Raw genomic sequence first — 20608 nt, forward strand, 5'->3', positions numbered from 1 at the left:
TGGCAATCCATCCATCGACGCGCCAATGTGGGCCCCACAATGTTCGAATATCTGAAAATCTGGTTTTTGGAAAATATCCCATCCCAAACTCTACCTTGCCCTATGTATTCATCAGACCCCGATACTTGTAATAGAGTATACTAACGTTTTATTTTGGGTTTTGGGTTTTGGGCTGGGTTAGGTCATCCGGCCCAGCTTATCGATAACCCATGCACAGGGGTTGGGTCCGCTAAAGCCCAACCAGCGGCTAACCCATTTACTTAAATAAACCTCATTTTCTAGCCCAAGCCTGGCATGGTCACCCATAAAGCTAGGTAACGAGTCAAATCGGACCGAGTTAGGGTTGACCTAACTCGACCCAGTATGAAATAGACCTTATCCGAACTCAACCCGACTCGGTACGAAGTCCAGCATGCCTAACCCGATCCGAGTATGAGTTTGGCCTCGACTAACCTGGACCGAGTACGATCCAATCTCAGGTACCAAGTCAAGTCAAGTCAGCACTGAGTCGGATCGGGTGCGACAAGTATCTGCGGGTTGAAATCAAAGCACAGAACCTAGGTGCACCTACAGGAATTGCAACCACTCCATCAGCAACACGGCATCTCAGATCTGAAACATCAAATATAAGGTTTTTAAAAAAAAATAAAAAAAATATGTGACTCGGATTTTGGATCGAGTTGAGTCAGTACCAAGTCGGATTTCATGTCAAGTGAAATTGAGTTACTGGGTGACCCGAACTCAACTTGGTTTGAGTTTGGATGGGATGAAGTCTACTCGGTTTGAATTGACTCACTTAGTCTGGTTCAGGTCATGTCAAGTCTAAAGGAGTTGGACGAGTTGAGTCTACCAAGCCGAGTCGAGTCAAGTCATCCCATGCCCAGCTCTAGCCACCCACTATAACAGCCCAAACTCAGATCAGAAGTGGGCTGGGCCAGTTGACTGGCTGTACACCAAGAGTCATGCCCACATCTCATCCTAATGAGGCGTCTTTTTCAAAATGGGAATTTTAATCCTCGTTTTTCAAATTAGTTATAGATTCCCGCCACCATCTTTGGACGGTGGAGGACATGTATTGACAGTAAAACAAAGGTGGTTGAATAAGAAAGGTCCATGATTCAAAGAGGGCCTCTTAAGGTTCAATTCGTATAAGTGGGTCCTTGTTTCGATGGACCCATAACAGGACATGAAATGCGTGCGTTCTTGGCCTGAATCCAGGCTTTGGGGGCACTGACATGTCGTTAAGGTGTACTAGATGCAAGGCTGACCCATCCGAGTCAACTCAGATTTTGTCAAGTACAATTCACTGACCCCCTTAAAAATGTCCAATTTGAAACATGATTTCGGACTAGATGATTTGGTACGAGTCTCTCAACTCACCTGACTTCAAAGAAAAGAGGAGATCAGGCAAATAGTGTTAAAGTATCTTAATAACTTACCAGACTTCAAAGAAAAGAGGAGATGAGACAAATAGTGTCAAAGTATCTTAACATATATTGTTACGGGTAAAAATGAGCTGGTTAGATATAGGAGGTCAGGTCAGACATTTGTGCAGGTTGTATGGTCGGCCCACACCTATCATGATTAAAGAACTCCTCAATGACCAGGAAGCGATACTGTTGTACTTTACTGTACGACGTTGAACTCGACACCAAGCTCTTCCATGGCCTCGTCCACGTCTGAGCTAATGTTCGGATACCTAGGCAGGCCGAGCATGCCCTGCCCAGAAGACTCCCAAGGGAGTCCCTGCACGACACGATAAGATGAAGAGAATGATTATCTACGATTTCGTTTACATTCTATTAAGAAAAGGGAGTTTGGTCTCGGTGCTCGAATACATCATTCATGAGGCAAGTCGGCAGGTTGGTAATTTACTCGAATGTTAAAGGAGAGGCTCGGCCACGGCATCATCAGAAAGCCAAAATAGGCCTCAGCCTTCTAATACATGTTTCCTCTAATTCCAACTATTCAGATTTTGTCGAAAAGATTTGTTCAAGATCTAAGTCGAAGATCTCGGAAGATATTCACGGCACACTTGGGATACGATTCCTTATACAATACTCACCTATTAAATATGAAGATTGTCGTTTACGCTACCATCCCTTCCAACTATAAATAAGAGCATCTCAATTGTGAAAGGTACATACAATTCACACCCAAAAATTCAACGTTCTATTAGACCCAACTCCTACGTTCTATTAGAGCTAACTTATATATGTGACTTTATCATTGGAGAATCCAATGTTGCAAGCAGGGTCTCCATCTTTATCTTCTCTTACACGTCTCAGGTGATCTAAGGAAGACGTCCAAATTTATATATCAACATATATATTAATGCAACATTTTTTGACAAATGATTATTTAACATGATACCATACCAAAAGATCCTATGTTCCATAGCAAATATGCCCTGATGGATGGATAGGAATTCAGGTTTATGTGAAAAATGGGCTGGATCTTACTTTGTGCACAGCCGAACACCTGACGCATGTCTTCATGCCTGGGCAAGTGGACCTAACTATGGGTGGCCCATGTAAAAAGCTTAAACCAAAACAGATGCTAGTGAAACATCAGATTGGTGTCCTTGCGGCTGCTCTTCAGGGAAAACGGATTAGCTGTTACCCAGCTCACCTAAGGGCATTATCCCAAAACTTATATCCAAATTTCTGGTGGACCACACTACTGAAAGTGGCGAATGAACCACTAAAAACTTTTTGCATGCCACAACTTTTGGATTAAACTAGTCTATGTATTGTTCCTTTATTTAGGGTTGACCTCATTAATGAGTTAAATGGCAAATAAACATCATGGGTCTACTAACAACGCCCTCGAGAAGTTTTTAATGATGAATGTTCAATCATCACTCTAGCTTGTGGTGTAGTCCACCTGAGATTTGGATATATTTAATTTTTAGAATTAGTACCACATGCTAAAATGGGCTTGGAAAAATGGATGAATGGAGCGGATATACAACATATTATCAAGGTGGGGCCTTGTCTATTTAGGCGTTTTTGGATATCATTTTAGAACGTGATCCCAAACTTAAGACGATCGAATTATCAGGTGAAACACACTATTAAAACCGTGGTGGATGAATATTAAAAACTTTCTATGGGCCACAAAAATTTTGGATTAAGCTGGAATTTGTATTTTCCCTTAATCAAAGTCTGCTTGGCCATATCAGGATGGCAAATAAAATTTCAGTGGACCTTAGGAAGTTTTTTACGGTGACCGTTCAATCACCACTTTTTCCTCTGGCGTGGATTTGGATCTACTTAACTTTTGGGACCACGTCTTAAAATGGGCTGGAAAACAGATGGACGGGGTCCCACGGTCAGGGCGATGTTACCGGGTGACCCTATCGAACGCATATGTGTATGCCACGTGTACAGTGGCGTGCGCACGAGCATGGAGATCATAGTCTGGCAGAGCATGAAATAACTCCCCGTCTCCCCCCATCCAGAAAACCCAGTCCGGTGAAGGGGGAAAAAAAAACCCACCATTTTTGAGAAAGCGATGGCCGTCCGTCTCTCTCATCCCTTCCTCTCCTCCTCTCTTTCCTTCCCCGCCCGAAGAAGATCCCTTCAAATCTGCAAATTTTCCGTCCAAAATCCAATCCCGAGATCGATCGAAACTCAAAAGGTATGCATCTCTCCACTGCAAGCTCTCGATTCGGGAATGCTGTTAGGGTTTCTTGCATTTGTGGTAATCTATGGTTTTTGAAGTCCAAAAAAGTGCTTCTGGTAGCGTAAAATCTACTACTTTTTAAACTTACGGTGTCTGCTTTGTTTCTTTTGATGAATTTCTGTAGCTTTTTTTCCGCAATCATTTGGAGAGCTAAGATCTAGTACGAATTCTCCGTGCCAATTTATGTTATGCCTAGGTGGGCCCACATACAATCACGGAGGACCACTGGCTATGCGTGGTCCACCGTAGATTGCACATGGTGTCAATATCTCCTTGATCGAACGATCACAGCCATTCCAATAAGGGGCTGCAAAATGTTTGGTAAGATCATTTCTACTATTTGCATTTCCTTAATTGTATGGCTGTGATTATCCAATCCATGGTTATCTTTGGATCATGTGGAATCTATGGTTGGTTCCTCCTATCCAATGGTCTTTCTTGATCATTGGTGGGCTCACTTGGGCCCCACATAGGAGTTTGTACTGTAATAGTATGGAGAATTTTTCTAGATCATACCTCATCATTTCAATCAGTTATTAAAACTGCTGATGTACTCACGATGTTTTTTTCCCTTCATAGTCACGTATGTCAGGTTTATTTTTAATCATGGACCGCACTCTAGATGGTTCATGACTGATTATCCTGATCGGCTGGCCGATGTCTGTCTAATTATGTTTGAAAGTTTTCAATCAATCAAATTCAACTATTAAGTGCCATTAAAATAATGGTATATAGCATCCAATCGGTCTGATTCAGGACTATGCCCCATTATAGTTTGACCCACAACTTGGGCAGTTTGGATCGATGTGTAAGCCATGTTGGCTATGGACCTGCATATTGATTGCCATAGTCTGCCATATCAAGTAACTCTGCTTTTATTTTACTAATTCACAGTCATATTGGTTTGCTACTTCCTGTCATCCTCTATGAACAGTCTAGTTGCCAGAAAAGGAATAAAAATAAAATTAAAAATAAAAAGAGCTTTCTCTATGAAATACATGTTGGATTGGGCCTGTGGGGCCCACTTGCGGGCAACCACTAGTGTGTCCCACACATAATTTGAAATTGAGTTTTAAATTCAAAATTAAAACTCAAATTTGATTCTAGAATGGGGTGAGATTGGATGAGATGGAGGTAACCCTTGCCTCATCCAAACTCTCCGGATTCCTCCCTTGTAAATAGGAGAGGGATCCCTTGTATTATTCCATGTCCTCAAACAATAGTAGGAAAGGAGAGTTCAATACCCATTGTCCATCTGGCCCGCCCCATAGACGATCCAGGCCATTAATCACAATTTGGGGGCCGTCTTAACTATAGAATTAGAGGGGTCATAAAATCCTCTCTGCTCCCATAGTGGTTAGGCAAACCTCTATCCTTTCATTGTCCATCTTCAGCTTTTGTAAAGGTTGCAAGATTGTGTAGACTATTGGACCCACTCATCTGTCCAACTTTCAGTACACAATGCTTTAGCTACTGTCTTTCTTGAACAACATTTATCAATTTTGTTAAATGGCAGAAGCGATCCTGTGCGACCCAAGGGGGTTGTGTGCTTATGTGATGGCATAATCACATAAGCTATCGCACAAACCCCCAAAGCTCTTTTTTTTTATATTTTTTTTTAAACAATGAAAATTTCAAGTAAAAAAAAAAGAAGAAAAGTTATGTAGAAATACAAGTATAGGGAATTGTTTTTTCTTTTCTTTTCTTTCTCCATAGGTTTACTAGACTATAACAAGTCAACTACTCAAATGATTGCATATACTAAAAAATGTGAAAAAACAACATGGAAATTTTTATGGATGTCAGTTTAAGAGAAAATGAGAGTAATAGAATGTGAGAGAGTAAGAGAGTTAAAAGAGGAGAGGGAGGGAGGGAGGGAGGGAGAATTGTGAAATAGCGGGATAGGCAAAAAATGAGATGAAGCAAAGAAAAAAAAAGAAAAGAAAGAAGAAGTCTCAGTTGGGAGGTTATGCCATTGAATACTGTGCATAACTATTGCTTATGTGGTGGCATACTTCTCTGCGCAACCACATAAGCCCCAAGGCACAAAAGGCCCTATGTGCCACCATGGCATATGTCCATTAGTACAAAATGTCATATGCAATGGCATAATTGCTCATGTGATTGCATATGACAACACCGGCATTTATAGAATGTTTATCTTGAGTCAGTCAGCCTTAAGAGATGGATACACTCTGAACAACACAAATTCTACCTCCATGCACTAGAGCATTTATAAGTATGAGATGGGAACTATGTCTAGATGTGTTAAAGTAAGCAATTATAAAAGTTTCCTTGCCCAATATACGTGGATAAGCCCCTCAATGTGAAATGAAAGCCATCTATCAGTGGGACCCTCCATATAGATGCTCTGGCCCAAAAATCTTGCTGGTTCACTAATCAATAGGGCCGTAGTGTTGGAAATGAATGTCAACAGGTTAGGAAAACTTGTCCAAGTTTTTTTTGGTCAGGCACTTGTTTCATAAACCACTGCACATTGATGAATGAAGCAACCTGATTTCTGGGCCAACGAATCTACGTAGTGGGTCCCATTAGATGGATGGCACCCAAAATTCTGAATATTGGTATCAGGGGGCATATTGGCCCAAAAGTTTTATGATATGGTGTGTATCAGACCTGTATCAGTTTTTATTTATTTATTTATTTTATATAACCCATAAATTTTTGAAAAGTTATTAGGAAAATAGAAGGAAAATGTAAAACACCAAAAACCATCTTTTTTAATAAAAAAAAACACATAAACAAATGTTTATCAAATGCTGTTTGCGGGAGTGACCGGTTGAAAGTCAAATAAACTGCCCCCCCCCCCCCCCTCCCTCGTATGTAGTCCTTAGCTGGGTGTTGCCACAACCTTTCCCTCCATTTGTAGCCTGCAGATGACATTTATGATACCCTTGCAAAAGAAGGGTACAACTGGCCAGTGACAGCACTTCATGTATCGAGATGAAATTCAGTGTATTCTTCATGAAGCAAATGACATTTACCCTTGCAAAAGAAGGGGATAGCCACCCTACATGTATGGGGCTATCCCTGCTCCTTTGTATTTCGGTGTTATTAATAAAGCTTTGTGGTTTTTGAAAGAAAGGAATATCTTTTTCTTTCTTAATAGTGTTTGCAAGTATTATTTCTATACTCACAATGACAAGTCATGCTCAACTTCATTGGTTTTTTTTTTCCCTTTCTGTTACTAGTTTCGAACTATTGAAACACAACCTTGTGAATGGCTCCTTGTTCTAATGGCAACAGAATATGTAATTTTTGGTTACTTGATAATTAGTTTAGATCAATTTCTTTGCTTAGTTTTCGGGAGAGGGAGACCTTCACCTTCAATTTAACGCCCTTATTCTCTGTTGCTGGTTTTAATAATGTCGTTCTTAATAGCATTGAGATAAAGCTTTGATAGATCCTTAACAGCCTTGAGTTTATTGAACTCTGCAGCTAGTGTTGGAGGTAAAAGAAAAGCTTGAAATAGAGCATCCCAGCCTCCCCATAGGAAGAAATGGAAGAGATGATGAAGATATGATCCTATGGTTTCTGAAGGACCGAAAGTTTCAAGTTGAAGATGCAGTCTCAAAATTAACAAAAGCTATTGTATCCATGACTAACACATCCTTGCTTTGTGGAAGATAGTCTAAGTCTAGCACTATTTGTGAAATAAGATTTGTTAGCATTGTTCCAAATGATTCATTCAAGAAAGAACCTTCGTTTTTTTTTTGTGAGAAAGTTAAGCACCTTGATTTTGGTCTTAAATTGTTGATATTGGCTGGCATTGTGACCGGTCAGAAAAGTATGTTGACTATGTTCAAATTCTTAAAAATAAGTCAAGGGTATCCATTGTTTCATTTTGAGGTCTAATCTTTTGATCAAAAACTTAGATTTTTCAACATCCAGTCATCTTCTTGTTGGAACCTAAACTGTATATAATGCTATCTAGTAAAAAAATAATTGTATAAAATGCTAGAATTTATATCTACTTTTCTCCTTGAAAATTCAGTGACACTTAGGTGAAAGGCTTTAATTTGTGCTATGAAATGAAATGAAATGGTCAAACTTATTTTTCCAAGCACTGAATTATTTCTTTAGCTTTCCTTATCTATATAAGAAATGGCGTCAAGAATTTGGCGTGTCGGAATTGTCAGAAGAATCCGTGAAGAACATAGCTGGAACAGGAAAAGCCTACTTGCACGACTTTCTCGATGTCAATGGTAGACCAGTACTGGTAGTGGTAGCATCCAAGCATTTCCCAACAGTAAGTCTGAAAGTTGAGTTACCACAGAATCTTAGCACCTTTTTGGGCATACTTGAAAAATGCAGGCAGACCTGTGCATCCACCTCCCAAAATAAGAATTGGGAGATAACAGGTCGAGCCCATTATCATTACATTCTCATTTTTGGGTGTCTTTTCTGACGGGAGTGTTACAGTGTCCTGGCATCCTGCATTTTGCAGCATGTGAAGGCCTCCTCCACAAAAGATGCATGGATGATGGGTTAGACCACTTTCCATTCTGCATTTATGATCACAGGTTATGTTTATCATTTTCTAAAACTGACAATCTTGTGGCAGTTTAAATTCATGAATATTTCTGGAACTATGTTACTCTGATTTGGTTTTCAAAATTAACCAAACACTTCCTCCGGCAGTGGCGTTAATGACATGCCAGTAACGGTTTGACAGCAGAACCAGGATCCCATTGAGAGCCAGAAGCTTTGCGCCTTCCTGATCGAGAAGGCATTGAGTAAACTTCCTACTGGCAAAGAAGAAATACTTGGAATCTTCGATCTCCGCGGATTCGGTACAGAAAATGGGGATATTCTGTTCCTGAAGTTCTTGGTAATTCTACTGCCTGCTCTCTTCTTTACCTCGATACTTATTCTGTTTCAGTTTTTTTCACCTTTCCTGCTATTTAAATTGAAACTAGAATTGGGATTTTAATCTCAAGTGGACTTGCATTTTGGAATTTCTCGCTAATTGGGAGGAATGACCATTACACTTCACATTTTGTGACAGTGGCAAATAGAACCTACCTCTTTGAAATGACCTGGTGATAGCAGAATCAGTTGTTTGATTGATTTCTCTTTTTCAGTGATTGAAAGACAAACTCCTTTTTTTTTTCCATTGCTTTTGACGGATAACAAGATACAAAAGGTTCTGGATAAACAATTTTGTTATTCAAGGGCCTGTCTGGGGCAAGAACAAGATATTCCGAATGGTAACGGTGGCCGTAACGGCCACCACCATTGTCATTATCATACGGGCTGGTCGTTTTTATGTTTGAAAAGAAAAAAAGCCTGTATCGGCCTTTACTGGTCATTTTTTCCGTAACAGCCATTACAACCCCATAATGTGTAACAGTTGCCACTGTTACCATTACAGAACACCATAGGCAAGAACGATTGTGTTCCCATTTCTCATCGTGCCATAAGCAGGGGAGCTGGCCCTGCCAGGATGAACTTGGCATTTGGTTGTAGTCTATCAGGAGCACCCACACATTTCTGGAATGCAGGAACTTCCTCTTTCTTTTGTTCTTTTAAAATTTTAAAAAATAAAATAAAATTCATGGTTCAGAGGTGTGAGGGTCCGTCCCGCTTCTCAACAGCTAAATGCTGAGTCATCGTTGGACGTCTGGGTTTCTCAGCCCAAATAGACTTAAAGTGGTCAGTTAAATGGTTTTCTCGCACCAAACAGACTTAAAGTTGTCAGTTAGATAGTTTTCTTTGGAGATTTGAAAATTAAAATAATGAGCTACTAAACATATCATGCAAACTCAATTGGTTGATTTGATTTCTATTTTTTGGCAGATTGATATGTTCTATACATACTATCCGAAGCGGTTGGGTCAGGTCCTTTTTGTGGATGCTCCATTTGTGTTTCAGCCAATTTGGCAGCTGGTCAAGCCGTTATTGAAATCATATGCTTCTTTGGTAAGTGCCCATTCTCCAATAAAATCATAATGATTTTGCATTACCAGTTACTTTTTCAGTCGTTGTTCTTTTGTGGTAAACTTGTTCAAACCATGGACTAGTTTTTCATATTTCTTTGATTGACCAGAATTCTTAAAAAGAGGAATTATATGATACGGGCCCCCAAGGTGTTCGTATAGACCATGCCCCAAAAATATGTACAGTTTATTAACGACTCTTTGGGCTTTATGGTGGGAAAGAAACCAGCGCTGCTTCAGCAACAAAATGAATGGACTGGCGCAAGTTTTTAATAGGGCAATTCTTAATATGAAGGATTGGGTGGAAGCATAGATTTTTCAATCTCGTCTTCCTGTTCTCTCGAGGGAGCTTTTGTTGGGGATGTTGTATTTTTGTATATTAATATGCTTTGGCTTTGGCTTTTTTTTATAATATATCATCATTGTTCAATATATATATAGAGTCATGCTCACCTACGCACGTGCACACTTTTGCACACGTGTCATGGGCGTCTAATCCGAACTGTCCATGTGATGCAGAATCCCATGAAACCCCAAGGGACAAACTTTCACCCTAATCTAAAATTCTGATGGGCCATATTAAAGAGAAATGCAAATCAAGGGAGGAAAGTGTTTTCATTTTTCATGGCCCACCAAAGTTTTTGATCAAAGTAAAAATTGGGCCCGGGGGGTTTCATGAGGTGCTGCTTCACGTAGACTGTTCAGATTTTGGAGTCACATCACATATGATGAGTTCTAAAAAAAGTTCGCACGAGTTCCATGCGAACTGGTGCGCAGCTAAGCATTCGTCTATATATATTTATATATATATATATATATATACACACACACACACACACACACACACACACACACACACACACACAGCTGGAGCCCATGACTTGATAATCCAAACTGCCATCTGATGGTCCCTCAGCAAATAGAACAGGCCCCAAAAATATCCTATAAAATGCCCCTTGGGGGACTAGAGCCTCGGACTGAGGTTGGGTGGAAGCTTGTGTCATCAGATAATCTGGCTAGAAGAAATAAAAGTATCTTTTGCCAAGATGAGGAAAGGAAAGGTTGTGGGGACCGGCGATATACCTATGGAAGTGTGGATAATGGGCAAAATTGTAATAACTTGGTTACTTAGCCTTTTCTGTAAATTTTTACTCGCAAAGAAAATGCCAGATGAATATACACCTATGGAAGTGGGGAGGATAGTGGGTGAAATCATGGTAGATTAGTTTACCGGTCTTCAATAGAATTTGCAGGCAAAGAAAATGGCAGATGAGTTAATAAGGAGATGTTCCATAATATCTATTTATAAGATCAAAGGAGACGCATGAAGTTGCATGAATTTTCCAGGGATCAAACTTATGATTCACGCTATGAAACTCTGGGAGAGGGCTGTGGAACAATGATTAAACCAGAAACAAGAAAATAAAAAACCAGTATAGCTTCATGCCAATGAGATCAACAATGGAAGCCTTGAAGATATTTTTCTACTTGGACCATTGATAGAGAAGTATGGATGTAACAGGAAGAATCTCCACATTGTTTTTATAGATTTGGAGAAAAATCTTTTGATTGAGTACCTAGTGTGCTCGTGTGGTAGGTGGTGCAGAGGAAATGGGTCCGAGGAGGATCCTTAAAGACAGGTACAAAGATGTTGTTACAGGAGTGTGGCCTGCATTGAGACGGATGAGTTCTTAATAGCCCATAAAGGGTCAGCATTAGCCCTTACCTTCTTGCCTTTTTATAGATGAATTAACCGCTAGGGTCCAGGATGAGTTCCCTTGATGCAAGTTGCTTGGGGGTGACATGGCATTGGCTGCCAACATTAGAGAGAGTGCACTGCAAGTGGAGGTTTGTGGGAACTCTTTGAGTCTAAAGGCATAAAATTAGCAGATCCAAAATGGATTATTAGGAATATGACTTTAGTAAGAACAATTACTAGACAAGGCTTTAGTTAAAACCAGTGGTCAATAAATTCCTCAATGCAACTTTTATTACCTTAAGAGGGCAGGGAATTTTTTTTAGTACCTTACATCCATTCAAAAGGATACGGTTGGAGGTAGTAGGAAAAGACTTGATGACCTATGATCTAACTGAACGTCTGGCCCTTGATAGAGTGGAATGGTGGAACAGGATTTATATAGCCAACCCCAATTAATGGGGATGAGGGTGGGGATATTTATGAGGATGTTTCCAATAGAATTATGACTGAGTAGATGAAGTGAACATGTGTTGTTGGATCATTACGTGATTGCCACATGTTTATGAAACTTGAGGGGAAATTTTATAAGACTGTATTTCGACCAAGTACACTATATTATCAGTGAGTGGATGGTGTATATATTATCAGTGATTTTAGTTGTCCTTTCTTGATATGTCAATGCTCAAGCAGTATTACCTAAATCATCCACCCCCTATGTTTTCTATTCTGAATCCCTCAATGTAGATTATCCATTGTTTGCAATCCGGATCGCTATCTTTTACCAATTAGAAACTATGGCCCTTGATAAAGTGGAATAGCTTAAGCTGGCCCCAATTAATTGGGATAAGGCTTAGATAATGATGGTGATGATGATGACTCCTAGTGTAAGTTGACTTTGTAATATCAATCATATTCAGAACATTGAGATTGATTTATATAACATCATGCATATATATGATATTATGTATGCCGGATCTATAATAAATAATAGTCATCATTTCATGTATAAATTACAAAATCATTTTGTATATAGAACTACACTTGTATACGACTAGTGTATGAACTGGAGCAACCTGCATGATCCTGCCCTTAGTGTACCACTCATTGCAGGAAGTAGCATACCCTTCACCTGTACCATACCATGCAACAAAGCTACCCATGACCCAGGTAACCTTGTGCTGAAGTTCAACTGATTTTTGATAAAGAGGAATGATGGCCTACAAGTGGGTGGTACGCTACAACCTGTTCTTCTTTGCTTCCAGAATTTTTTTCCCCAATTATGCCTCAAAAACATTATATATTTCTTTTTTTTTTTTTTTTTGGAAATGATGTCAAAAATATCATATATTTTCAAATGCAAATGGTTTTAAAAACAGGTTGCAGATTAACTAACGAGTGGCTGTACTTGACCAGTCTATACTCTCTAGAAAACAAAATGATCAAAAATAAATTGACAAAAAGTCCAAAGCAGAAAGGATGACAACAGATGCTTGATTTCGAGCTTCATTAAAGAAAGCTGAGGGATTTTCTGGTCTGACATTTTGTACTAGTGTATATTCTTTGAACTTATTCTCGTTTTTCTTTTTCTTTTTTCTGAAGGTGAGATTTTGTTCGGCGGAAACAGTTAGAAAGGAATATTTTACAGAAGAGACGGTGCCAGCAGACTTCAGAGGCTGAGAATGCCTCGACCCAAACTCCAGTTTTTGATATATAAATCTCAATCAACCCTGCAATGATCTTTGGAATGCCAAGATAATGGTCTATTTATTAAATGCTGTTGCATAAGCATTCCTTCTGGGAAATGTCACGGATAAACTGCTCATTTCAAAGCATCATGGCTAGCCTGTCATGACTCACGACATACACGATTATATGTTGCTCTGAAAGGGTGTGATGGATATCCTAACCCAAGTAGGGAGCAACGTCAATTGCATATTCTTAGAGAAAAACTTTGATACTCTAGCAAGGTGCGGCTCTTAGAAATCACACCCGCCACCTATGAGTAAAATGAAACTATCCAAATTATGTTTCCTAGCATGACTGTATCTGAACCAAAAGTTATGGCTATTTGATTGATGACCATTGGATCCGTGGACCTTTATTGGACGGTTGGAAATGAAAAATATCCAATGGTCCTATTTCAATAAAGGGAAAATGTGTGCAATGACTCTCCACTCAGGGATATTTATTATTATTATTATTTAAACACTCACACCCACACACAACACAATGGGTACTTGAACCCTGGCCTAAGGGATATTTTAGTTAAATGACCTTAAAATTATCCAAGTTTTATGTAAAGTGACGTTCGAACAAAAGTTCAAAGGCTACTTTTAAATAACCAAAGTGCCCTGGGGCTCTTGTTATTTGTTCCCATTTAACCGTATCATCTTTCTTGCCAACATGCTACTTGTGTAGGGAGTTGGTTCCATGAAATTGATAGGAGCCACCATGGAAATCCATACTTTCAAAAAATTAGGCTGATCCACCCATTTGGTGGGCCACGCCTGTATGTCGAGTCGGGCCATTGTTTGCCCAGTGATTCCGGCATTTTTTTAGTTTGGTCAACTGGACTTCATGGTGGGCCCTACCCTTTTCATGACATTGATGACCATCCACAGATTCGTTGTTGGTGTAAAATATGGTATGGTAGAGAAAATTTTGATACTCTTGGCATAGAGTGATGGATGATACGCAGGCACTAAGATGTAATTCAAAAATTACATACATAGCATACTAGTATTCAAAATAGACGGACAAAGTTATGGCTCCTAGTTTAGATGTGTCATGGAGCAATATGTAAGTTTATTTGGTTGGCTGATTATCCGGTTCTTGGATATCTATTGGACGGTTAGAAATGAAAAATATTCAATGCCCATATTTCAACAAATCAGGCGTTAGGATTTTTGAGACAATCTGAGCTTGAGAATGTAACTTATCGAGTTCCACAATTTAGTTCGTTTAAATCGAGTTAATTTATGATGTTATACAATTCTTTAAGTGCTTGAATATCAAGTGTCACGTTATGCCAGAGTATCAAATAATTGAGAGGGACTTCATTGACGAAGGTTTCCTAGAATATATCCGAACTTATTCCTACGGTGCGTCTGAGACCATCTTTCAAGGATCCAAACAGTTTATGAGATGAGGCAGACTCTCTTAAATCGGAATATTTTAACCATTCAACTATTTTTTTCTTTTCCTTTGAATGTGAGTGGCCTCGTTGATGTTTGAATAATCAAAGAATTTATATAATATCAATCCTAGTGTTTTGTTAGGATGCCCAATCCACTTGTGGGGCATGCTGTGATGTATGTGCCCTACAGCTACTCTACGCTGTCCATCCGTTTCGGTAGCTCATTTTAGGGCATGATACCAAAAATCAAGCAGAACCAAACCTTGGGTGGACAAAACAGAGGAAACAGTGCCAATTGAATACCTACCATTAAAAGCTTCTTCGGGCCCACTGGAATGTTTATTTTTCATCCAACCTGTTGATAAGGTTACAAAGGCCTGGATGAAGGGGCCAACAAATATCAGCTTGATCCATAGCTTTTGTGGCCCTCAACAAGTTTTTAATGGTCAATCACCACCATTTCCTGTGGTATGGTCCACCTGAGATTTGGGTCTGCTTCATCGTTGGGATCATGACTTAAAATGAGCTGTCAAAACTGATGGACAGAGTGGATGTAGGCTACATAAATCACAGTGGGCCCCAAAATCAGGTATCCACTGAAACCACGCCCTTGTTAGTTGTCCCCATCCAATGTGAGGCCCATCACATAAACGGATTGGATCAAATCGTTTGAAGTCCTGATGTATCCTACTTCAATACGTGGGGATATATTCTTGCAAACTTCCCCATTTACGATGAGTGGATGTGATAATCATGTATGGCTATCCAGACCATCCAAATCCTCGGCCATTATGGATGGAGCACACCTCTAAATCACAACGACCAAGTAATCCTTACCATTAAAAAAATAAATAAATAAATTTTTGACTAACGGTCAAAGGTTGTTCAACAAAAAGACTTACTGAATTTGGGACATATGACTATCATACTTAGAGAATTATTCACCAAAACTACCCCTAGAGAGAGAGAGAGAGAGAGAGAGAGCCCTATATATATATATATATAGAGAGAGAGAGAGAGAGAGAGAGAGAGAGAGAGAGTCATCCCTCATGTTCTTCCTATTAAGAAACAAGTGTCTATGAATCAGAGGTTAACATTGCTCAACCAATCACGGCTTGAATGTGGACGCTGTCACTCTCTTCTTTATTGTCTATCTGCAAACCGTTGATCAAATGGTTGGGTTACCATATCTCAACAATGGGGACTATCTGATGGACGGTCAGGATCATGTTCATATGGTGTGTATTAGCCGCCATCAAGAGGTCTGATAGTGCCTGATCTGCCTGCATTAATGGCATATTGATGTGATATGTGCACTGTCGCCATTTTTATTTATTTATTAATGGTCCATTTTGCCTGATCTGCCTGCATTAATGGCATATTGATGTGATATGTGCACTGTCGCCATTTGTATTTATTTATTAATGGTCCATTTTCTGGAGACAATATGAATGGGTGAGATCTTTCGATCTTGGAGATTTTCAGGATAGCGTACATCCAAAGTGGGTCCGACCAGATCTAGGGCCTGGATCACGGCTAACCATATATTGGCTAATGAGTAGGGCCAGTAATTCCTCTGTTGATACCATCATCCTAGAACAGGTGTACACCACTATCAGGAGACTGCGTGAAAGATACCTCGTTTCAACGCCGAGGTCTTGGTATCGATTCCCACGTGGGGGTGGCTAACCGTGAAGTGTGAACTGACAGTGTTGTACTAACAAGCTAACTAAAAATAAAAAACTATGCGCTTCATCTAGTTAGTGTTGGCCCCGTCATTGATCTCTACAATTCTGCAATCTTTGCCCATTTGGAGGGCCAAAATTGGTTTGCTGGGATCATTCAATTGAAATTTTCTGGCCCATCACATGATGGGTCCCACCAAACCAATGGTCTGGACCCCAAAGCAACATTCTTCAATTGTTTTCTTACCTATGCTAGAAAGCTATCGAATTTGCTGCAACTATGGGTGCACACGGTTCAGTTCTAGGGTGAAACCGAACCATTCCTGCCGGTTCTAGGAAAATCGAAACTAGAACCGGACTGTTTGCACCCTGTAACTAAGTCGTACCGGACTGTAAAAACTAGTTTTGTTCTACATTGTGGGCTTTTTATAATCCAGTCCAATTGCTTGTTTTTTTTCTTTTTCTTTTTTTAATCCAGATCATGTCCATTCGTGTTGTGATCCATTTGATGAATGGTCTAGATATCGTGTTATAATCCAGCCCATGAGAGATGAGAATGGGACTGAGTGGCATGAGGTGCTTGAGAGATTAGTATTTTTTTTCTTTTTATGTTTATCTTTTAAAATATTTATTAATTGGATGGTCCGGTTCCAGGTTCGGTTCTACAAAACCCCAAACTAAGAATTGAACGGAGCTAACTGGTTCTTTGATTTTTGGAACCGGAACTGAAACCGGTGCACTTCAGAACCGGAGTGTGGTCCGTTCTGGCACCCCTAGCTGTAACTGTCTATTTACAGCCCACCCATAGCGTGGCTAACACAATGCAACTTGGGCCCCGGCTCACCAAGTCAACAGTCTTGATCAGCTCACACAAATACCAAGTAAAATGCTAGAAGTAGGTTTCTAGATGGCTGTTAGGATCCATATATTAGTGGGCATATAAGCTTCTTAATCAATAGAAAACAAAAAATGTGGAAACTGATCAAATGGCAGACAAGATTGTCATTACCGGATTCTGCGATCTGGTCCGCTGCATGCGTGTCCCTCGAAGATTTTTGAAATCATTAAGCCAATTGATCAAACCACTCAAACCCCACTTGATCATTTTAATACATATATCAGTACACGTTCATGAAAGTGGGCCATCACCACTCAATTATCATACTTTAGAAGCTGGAGTTTGAGTGTCTTTTTTGTTGTTTTTATTCATATCCGTAGACAGATATCTCTCCCCACTCAATAAATGGCTACAGAATCCTTGTTTGATTAGCTATAAGCTTGAATTTAAGCTCTTTTTATAAGCAATGTGCTCTCTCTCTTTTCCAACTATGAAATGTAGGCCTTACAGCTGCCACACCGTCCGATCAAGCCATGGGGTGGGCCCCATTCGCGGGTTAAATGCTTGACGTTGATTATGGGTTCGTTGGGTCATGATCATTTGGAGATATGGCTTGACCCTTTATTATGGTGGGTCTTGTTGATGAACATCATTCACCTGAATACTAACTTCTATTGAATGTAATCAACCCAAACTCAGCCCAGTGGACCAATGTCTCGAGAAGCTTACCATACTTTTGATAAAGGGAATTTTACTTTAATATGGTGTTTACATTTCAATACCTTTTTAAATTACATTTTCATTAAGCTATTTCATTAATCAAGTTGTCAAAGGGGTACTTTCCGATAGTTTTATATAACTTTGGTAAGATTAATTTGGTATTTTTTTTTTCTAAAATGACAAAAAATGCCCACTAATTCATGAGGTTGCTCAAGAAAAATTAAAAAGGTACTTAGATATAAATATCATAATAATGTGCTACTATATATATATATATATATATATTAGAATTTTCAGTCTTGAATCAAGTCTTCCAGTAAATACTCCTTTCTTTCAACCTTCCTTCTTGTGCAGGAGAAAACCTTATTCTTTCAACCCTCCTTGTGTAAAGAAAATATCCTTCTTTTACACTCTAAAATTTACAAAACAAATCAAAACAAGTTTCACATCTGATGTAAAAATCTTCGTAAAATCAATACATTTCTTTTGTAACAATTTTTCTTTAACTGACCGATCTTACAACATACCTAAAAAGCGTCTTTGCCACTTCTTGATGTTGAATAGCTCCGAGACTTTTTGAAAATTCTACAATTTCCTACCAAGGTCGTTCAGCCTTCCTCTTGTCATAAGAGCTTTCACTTTTGACCCACTTGAACTTTCTAAAGATTTTTTTTATTGAATTTCAACGGCAAGTAATGCATTACAAATTGTATCCCAACCGAGTAGAATTTTCCTTAGTACAACTCAATAATGTAACCAAATTACCATAAAATTGAGGTAACGTATATAACAATGTCACCGCCTTGTCTTGCTATTCCATTCTCACGCCTATGCTTTCAAGTTGATAGATGATATTGTTGACTATATTTAAATGATTTAGAATTTTTGTACTATCATTTATCTATTGGTAGAGGTGTACATAAGTCGAGTCAAGCCGAGCCAAGCTTTGCCCAGCTCGTGCTCGACTCGAATTGCTCGAGTCCTAGCTCGTGCTCGGCTCAGCTCAACCTTCGAGCTCGGAACAACAACTTGTGCTCAGCTCGGCCGAGTTCAAGCAGAGTTTGAGCCTGGACTGACAGAGAGGGAGGAAGACGGGCCGTGTGCCGGTGCGGCCGTGCCGGTAAGGGAGGATTGAGGGAGAGAGTAGAGAGAGGGAGAGGGAGGAGCTTCGCCGGTTGGACTAATAGAGAGGGAGGAAGACTGTCGTGCGGGTAAGGGAGGATGAGGGAGAGTCAGAGAGTAGAGAGAGAGGGAGGAGCTTCGCTAGCCGGACTAACAGAGAAGGAGGAAGAGAGGGAGGAAGAGGTGGGGTAGGGTTAAGGTCGTGCGGGCGGGATATATTTTGAAAAGGAGGTAGGGTCTTTTTTTTTTTTTGGAAGAGTATATATACCCTGTACCGAGTCGAGCCGATTAGAGCCGAGTTCGAGCAGTATTCGGGTCTAGTCAAGTCGAGCTGGGGCAAGATTGAACTCGGCTCGAATTCATTTCGAGCTTCAAAAATCAGCTCGACTCAGTTTGAACTCAGCTTTGATCCGAGTCGAGTCGAGCGAGCTACCGAGCTAACTCTGCTCGTGTATAGCTCTATCTATTGGGTATATAATTTCCTCTTCAAGAAATCTGGTTTGTGAGAGAATTTATTTGATATAAGATTTCTAGCTTTTTCTATAAACTTGTCGTAGTCTTCTCGCTAATTATGTTGAATGACACATGATCCGCCAAACGCAAGCGAATAGTAGACAATGCCTTGAGATTCATCTCATCCTAATCATCATTGATCATAAATTTCGGTTTCTTTACCTTATCGAGCAATGCCTTATGTTGCCCTTGTTGAACCAACAAATCTTGAACTTTTAATTTCCAAAGCTCAAAATTCTTGTCTATCAGATTTCTTCACCTCAAATCTATTACTAGCCATCTCTTCCAATTTATTACATAAATTCCAGAGCACTTATACTACTTGAAGTGATTAAAACTATTGTCAACTACTTGATGCGACTAAATCACGGCTTAAGAAACACACCACCAAAATCAAACACCCATTTGATTCCAATGGCACACGGAATATATGATGATCATGTGTAATAAATAAAAAGAAAATAACGGAGAAAAAACCTAAAACCACAATCACACAAGAACATATGATATACGCGATTCGCCACTTAAGCTACATCTACGGGTGATACAAAGAAAATTCACCGTAACAATAAAAGATTATGAAGAAACAAGGAGCAAAGTACCTTCCTCAACAATACAATATAACCCCATTGATTATGAGTTTTAAAGAAAATCATTCACCATTGCAATGCTATCAATAAATCTTCTTACATTGGATACCTTAAGAAAAAAACATTTGAACACCTCCTAGAAAGCTTCGGAGTCTTGAATCAAGACTTTAGGAGACCAAAAAAAAAAAAAACCCTCCATTAGTTCAACCCTTTTCTTTATGAAAGAGAAAATCCATCTTTTACCCTATGAAATTTTATCTCTCTCTTTTCTTTTTTTGTTTTCTTTTTTTACACACGCACAGACACCCCCACACACTCACGCCATAGTGGGATTTCACCACCTATGGATACTCGAACCCTTGACCGGGTGTTAAAACGCCTGGGAGTCTTATCACATGAGGAAGAGTATGGATCCAAATTTTAGCTCTTTCTAAAGTCTAATGCAACTTGCACTAAATAGATGAAAGTAGTCATTATTATTATTAATTTACACGTGGTGTAAATTGAAAATCAGAGAGTCCTAAAAGACTCATTTTAATAAGTGAAATGTCAAAAATATCCCTCCAAAAGTCTACTAACACATGGGAATAAATCCACCACGATTTTGATGTCACTATTTTCTGCTAAACTAGATTAGTTAATATATATTCCATAAACC

The 20608-nt window shown here is 39.4% G+C and overlaps 1 protein-coding gene across 4 annotated transcripts; it reads left to right on the top strand.

Moving 5' to 3' along the window:
* The first annotated feature begins 3444 nt into the window (after positions 1-3444).
* LOC131235043 (phosphatidylinositol transfer protein CSR1) lies at positions 3445-13209 on the top strand. 4 transcript variants are annotated; one of them, XM_058232136.1, is made up of 6 exons: positions 3460-3642; positions 7147-7299; positions 7811-7957; positions 8387-8539; positions 9508-9630; positions 12946-13209. In XM_058232136.1, exons 1-6 carry the CDS (start codon positions 3517-3519, stop codon positions 13021-13023), a joined length of 780 nt encoding a protein of 259 aa, XP_058088119.1. In that variant the 5' UTR covers positions 3460-3516; the 3' UTR covers positions 13024-13209. The 4 variants fall into 4 exon arrangements, with proteins under 4 accessions (XP_058088120.1, XP_058088121.1, XP_058088119.1 ...); XM_058232135.1 differs by having other exon boundaries at positions 3461-3642; positions 8384-8539; XM_058232137.1 differs by lacking the exons at positions 9508-9630; positions 12946-13209 and adding an exon at positions 8156-8231 and having other exon boundaries at positions 3445-3642; positions 7811-8069; positions 8387-8520.
* The last annotated feature ends 7399 nt before the right edge of the window (positions 13210-20608 follow it).

The sequence above is a fragment of the Magnolia sinica genome, chromosome 19 (assembly GCF_029962835.1).
Source record: "Magnolia sinica isolate HGM2019 chromosome 19, MsV1, whole genome shotgun sequence".
Lineage (NCBI taxonomy): Eukaryota > Viridiplantae > Streptophyta > Magnoliopsida > Magnoliales > Magnoliaceae > Magnolia > Magnolia sinica.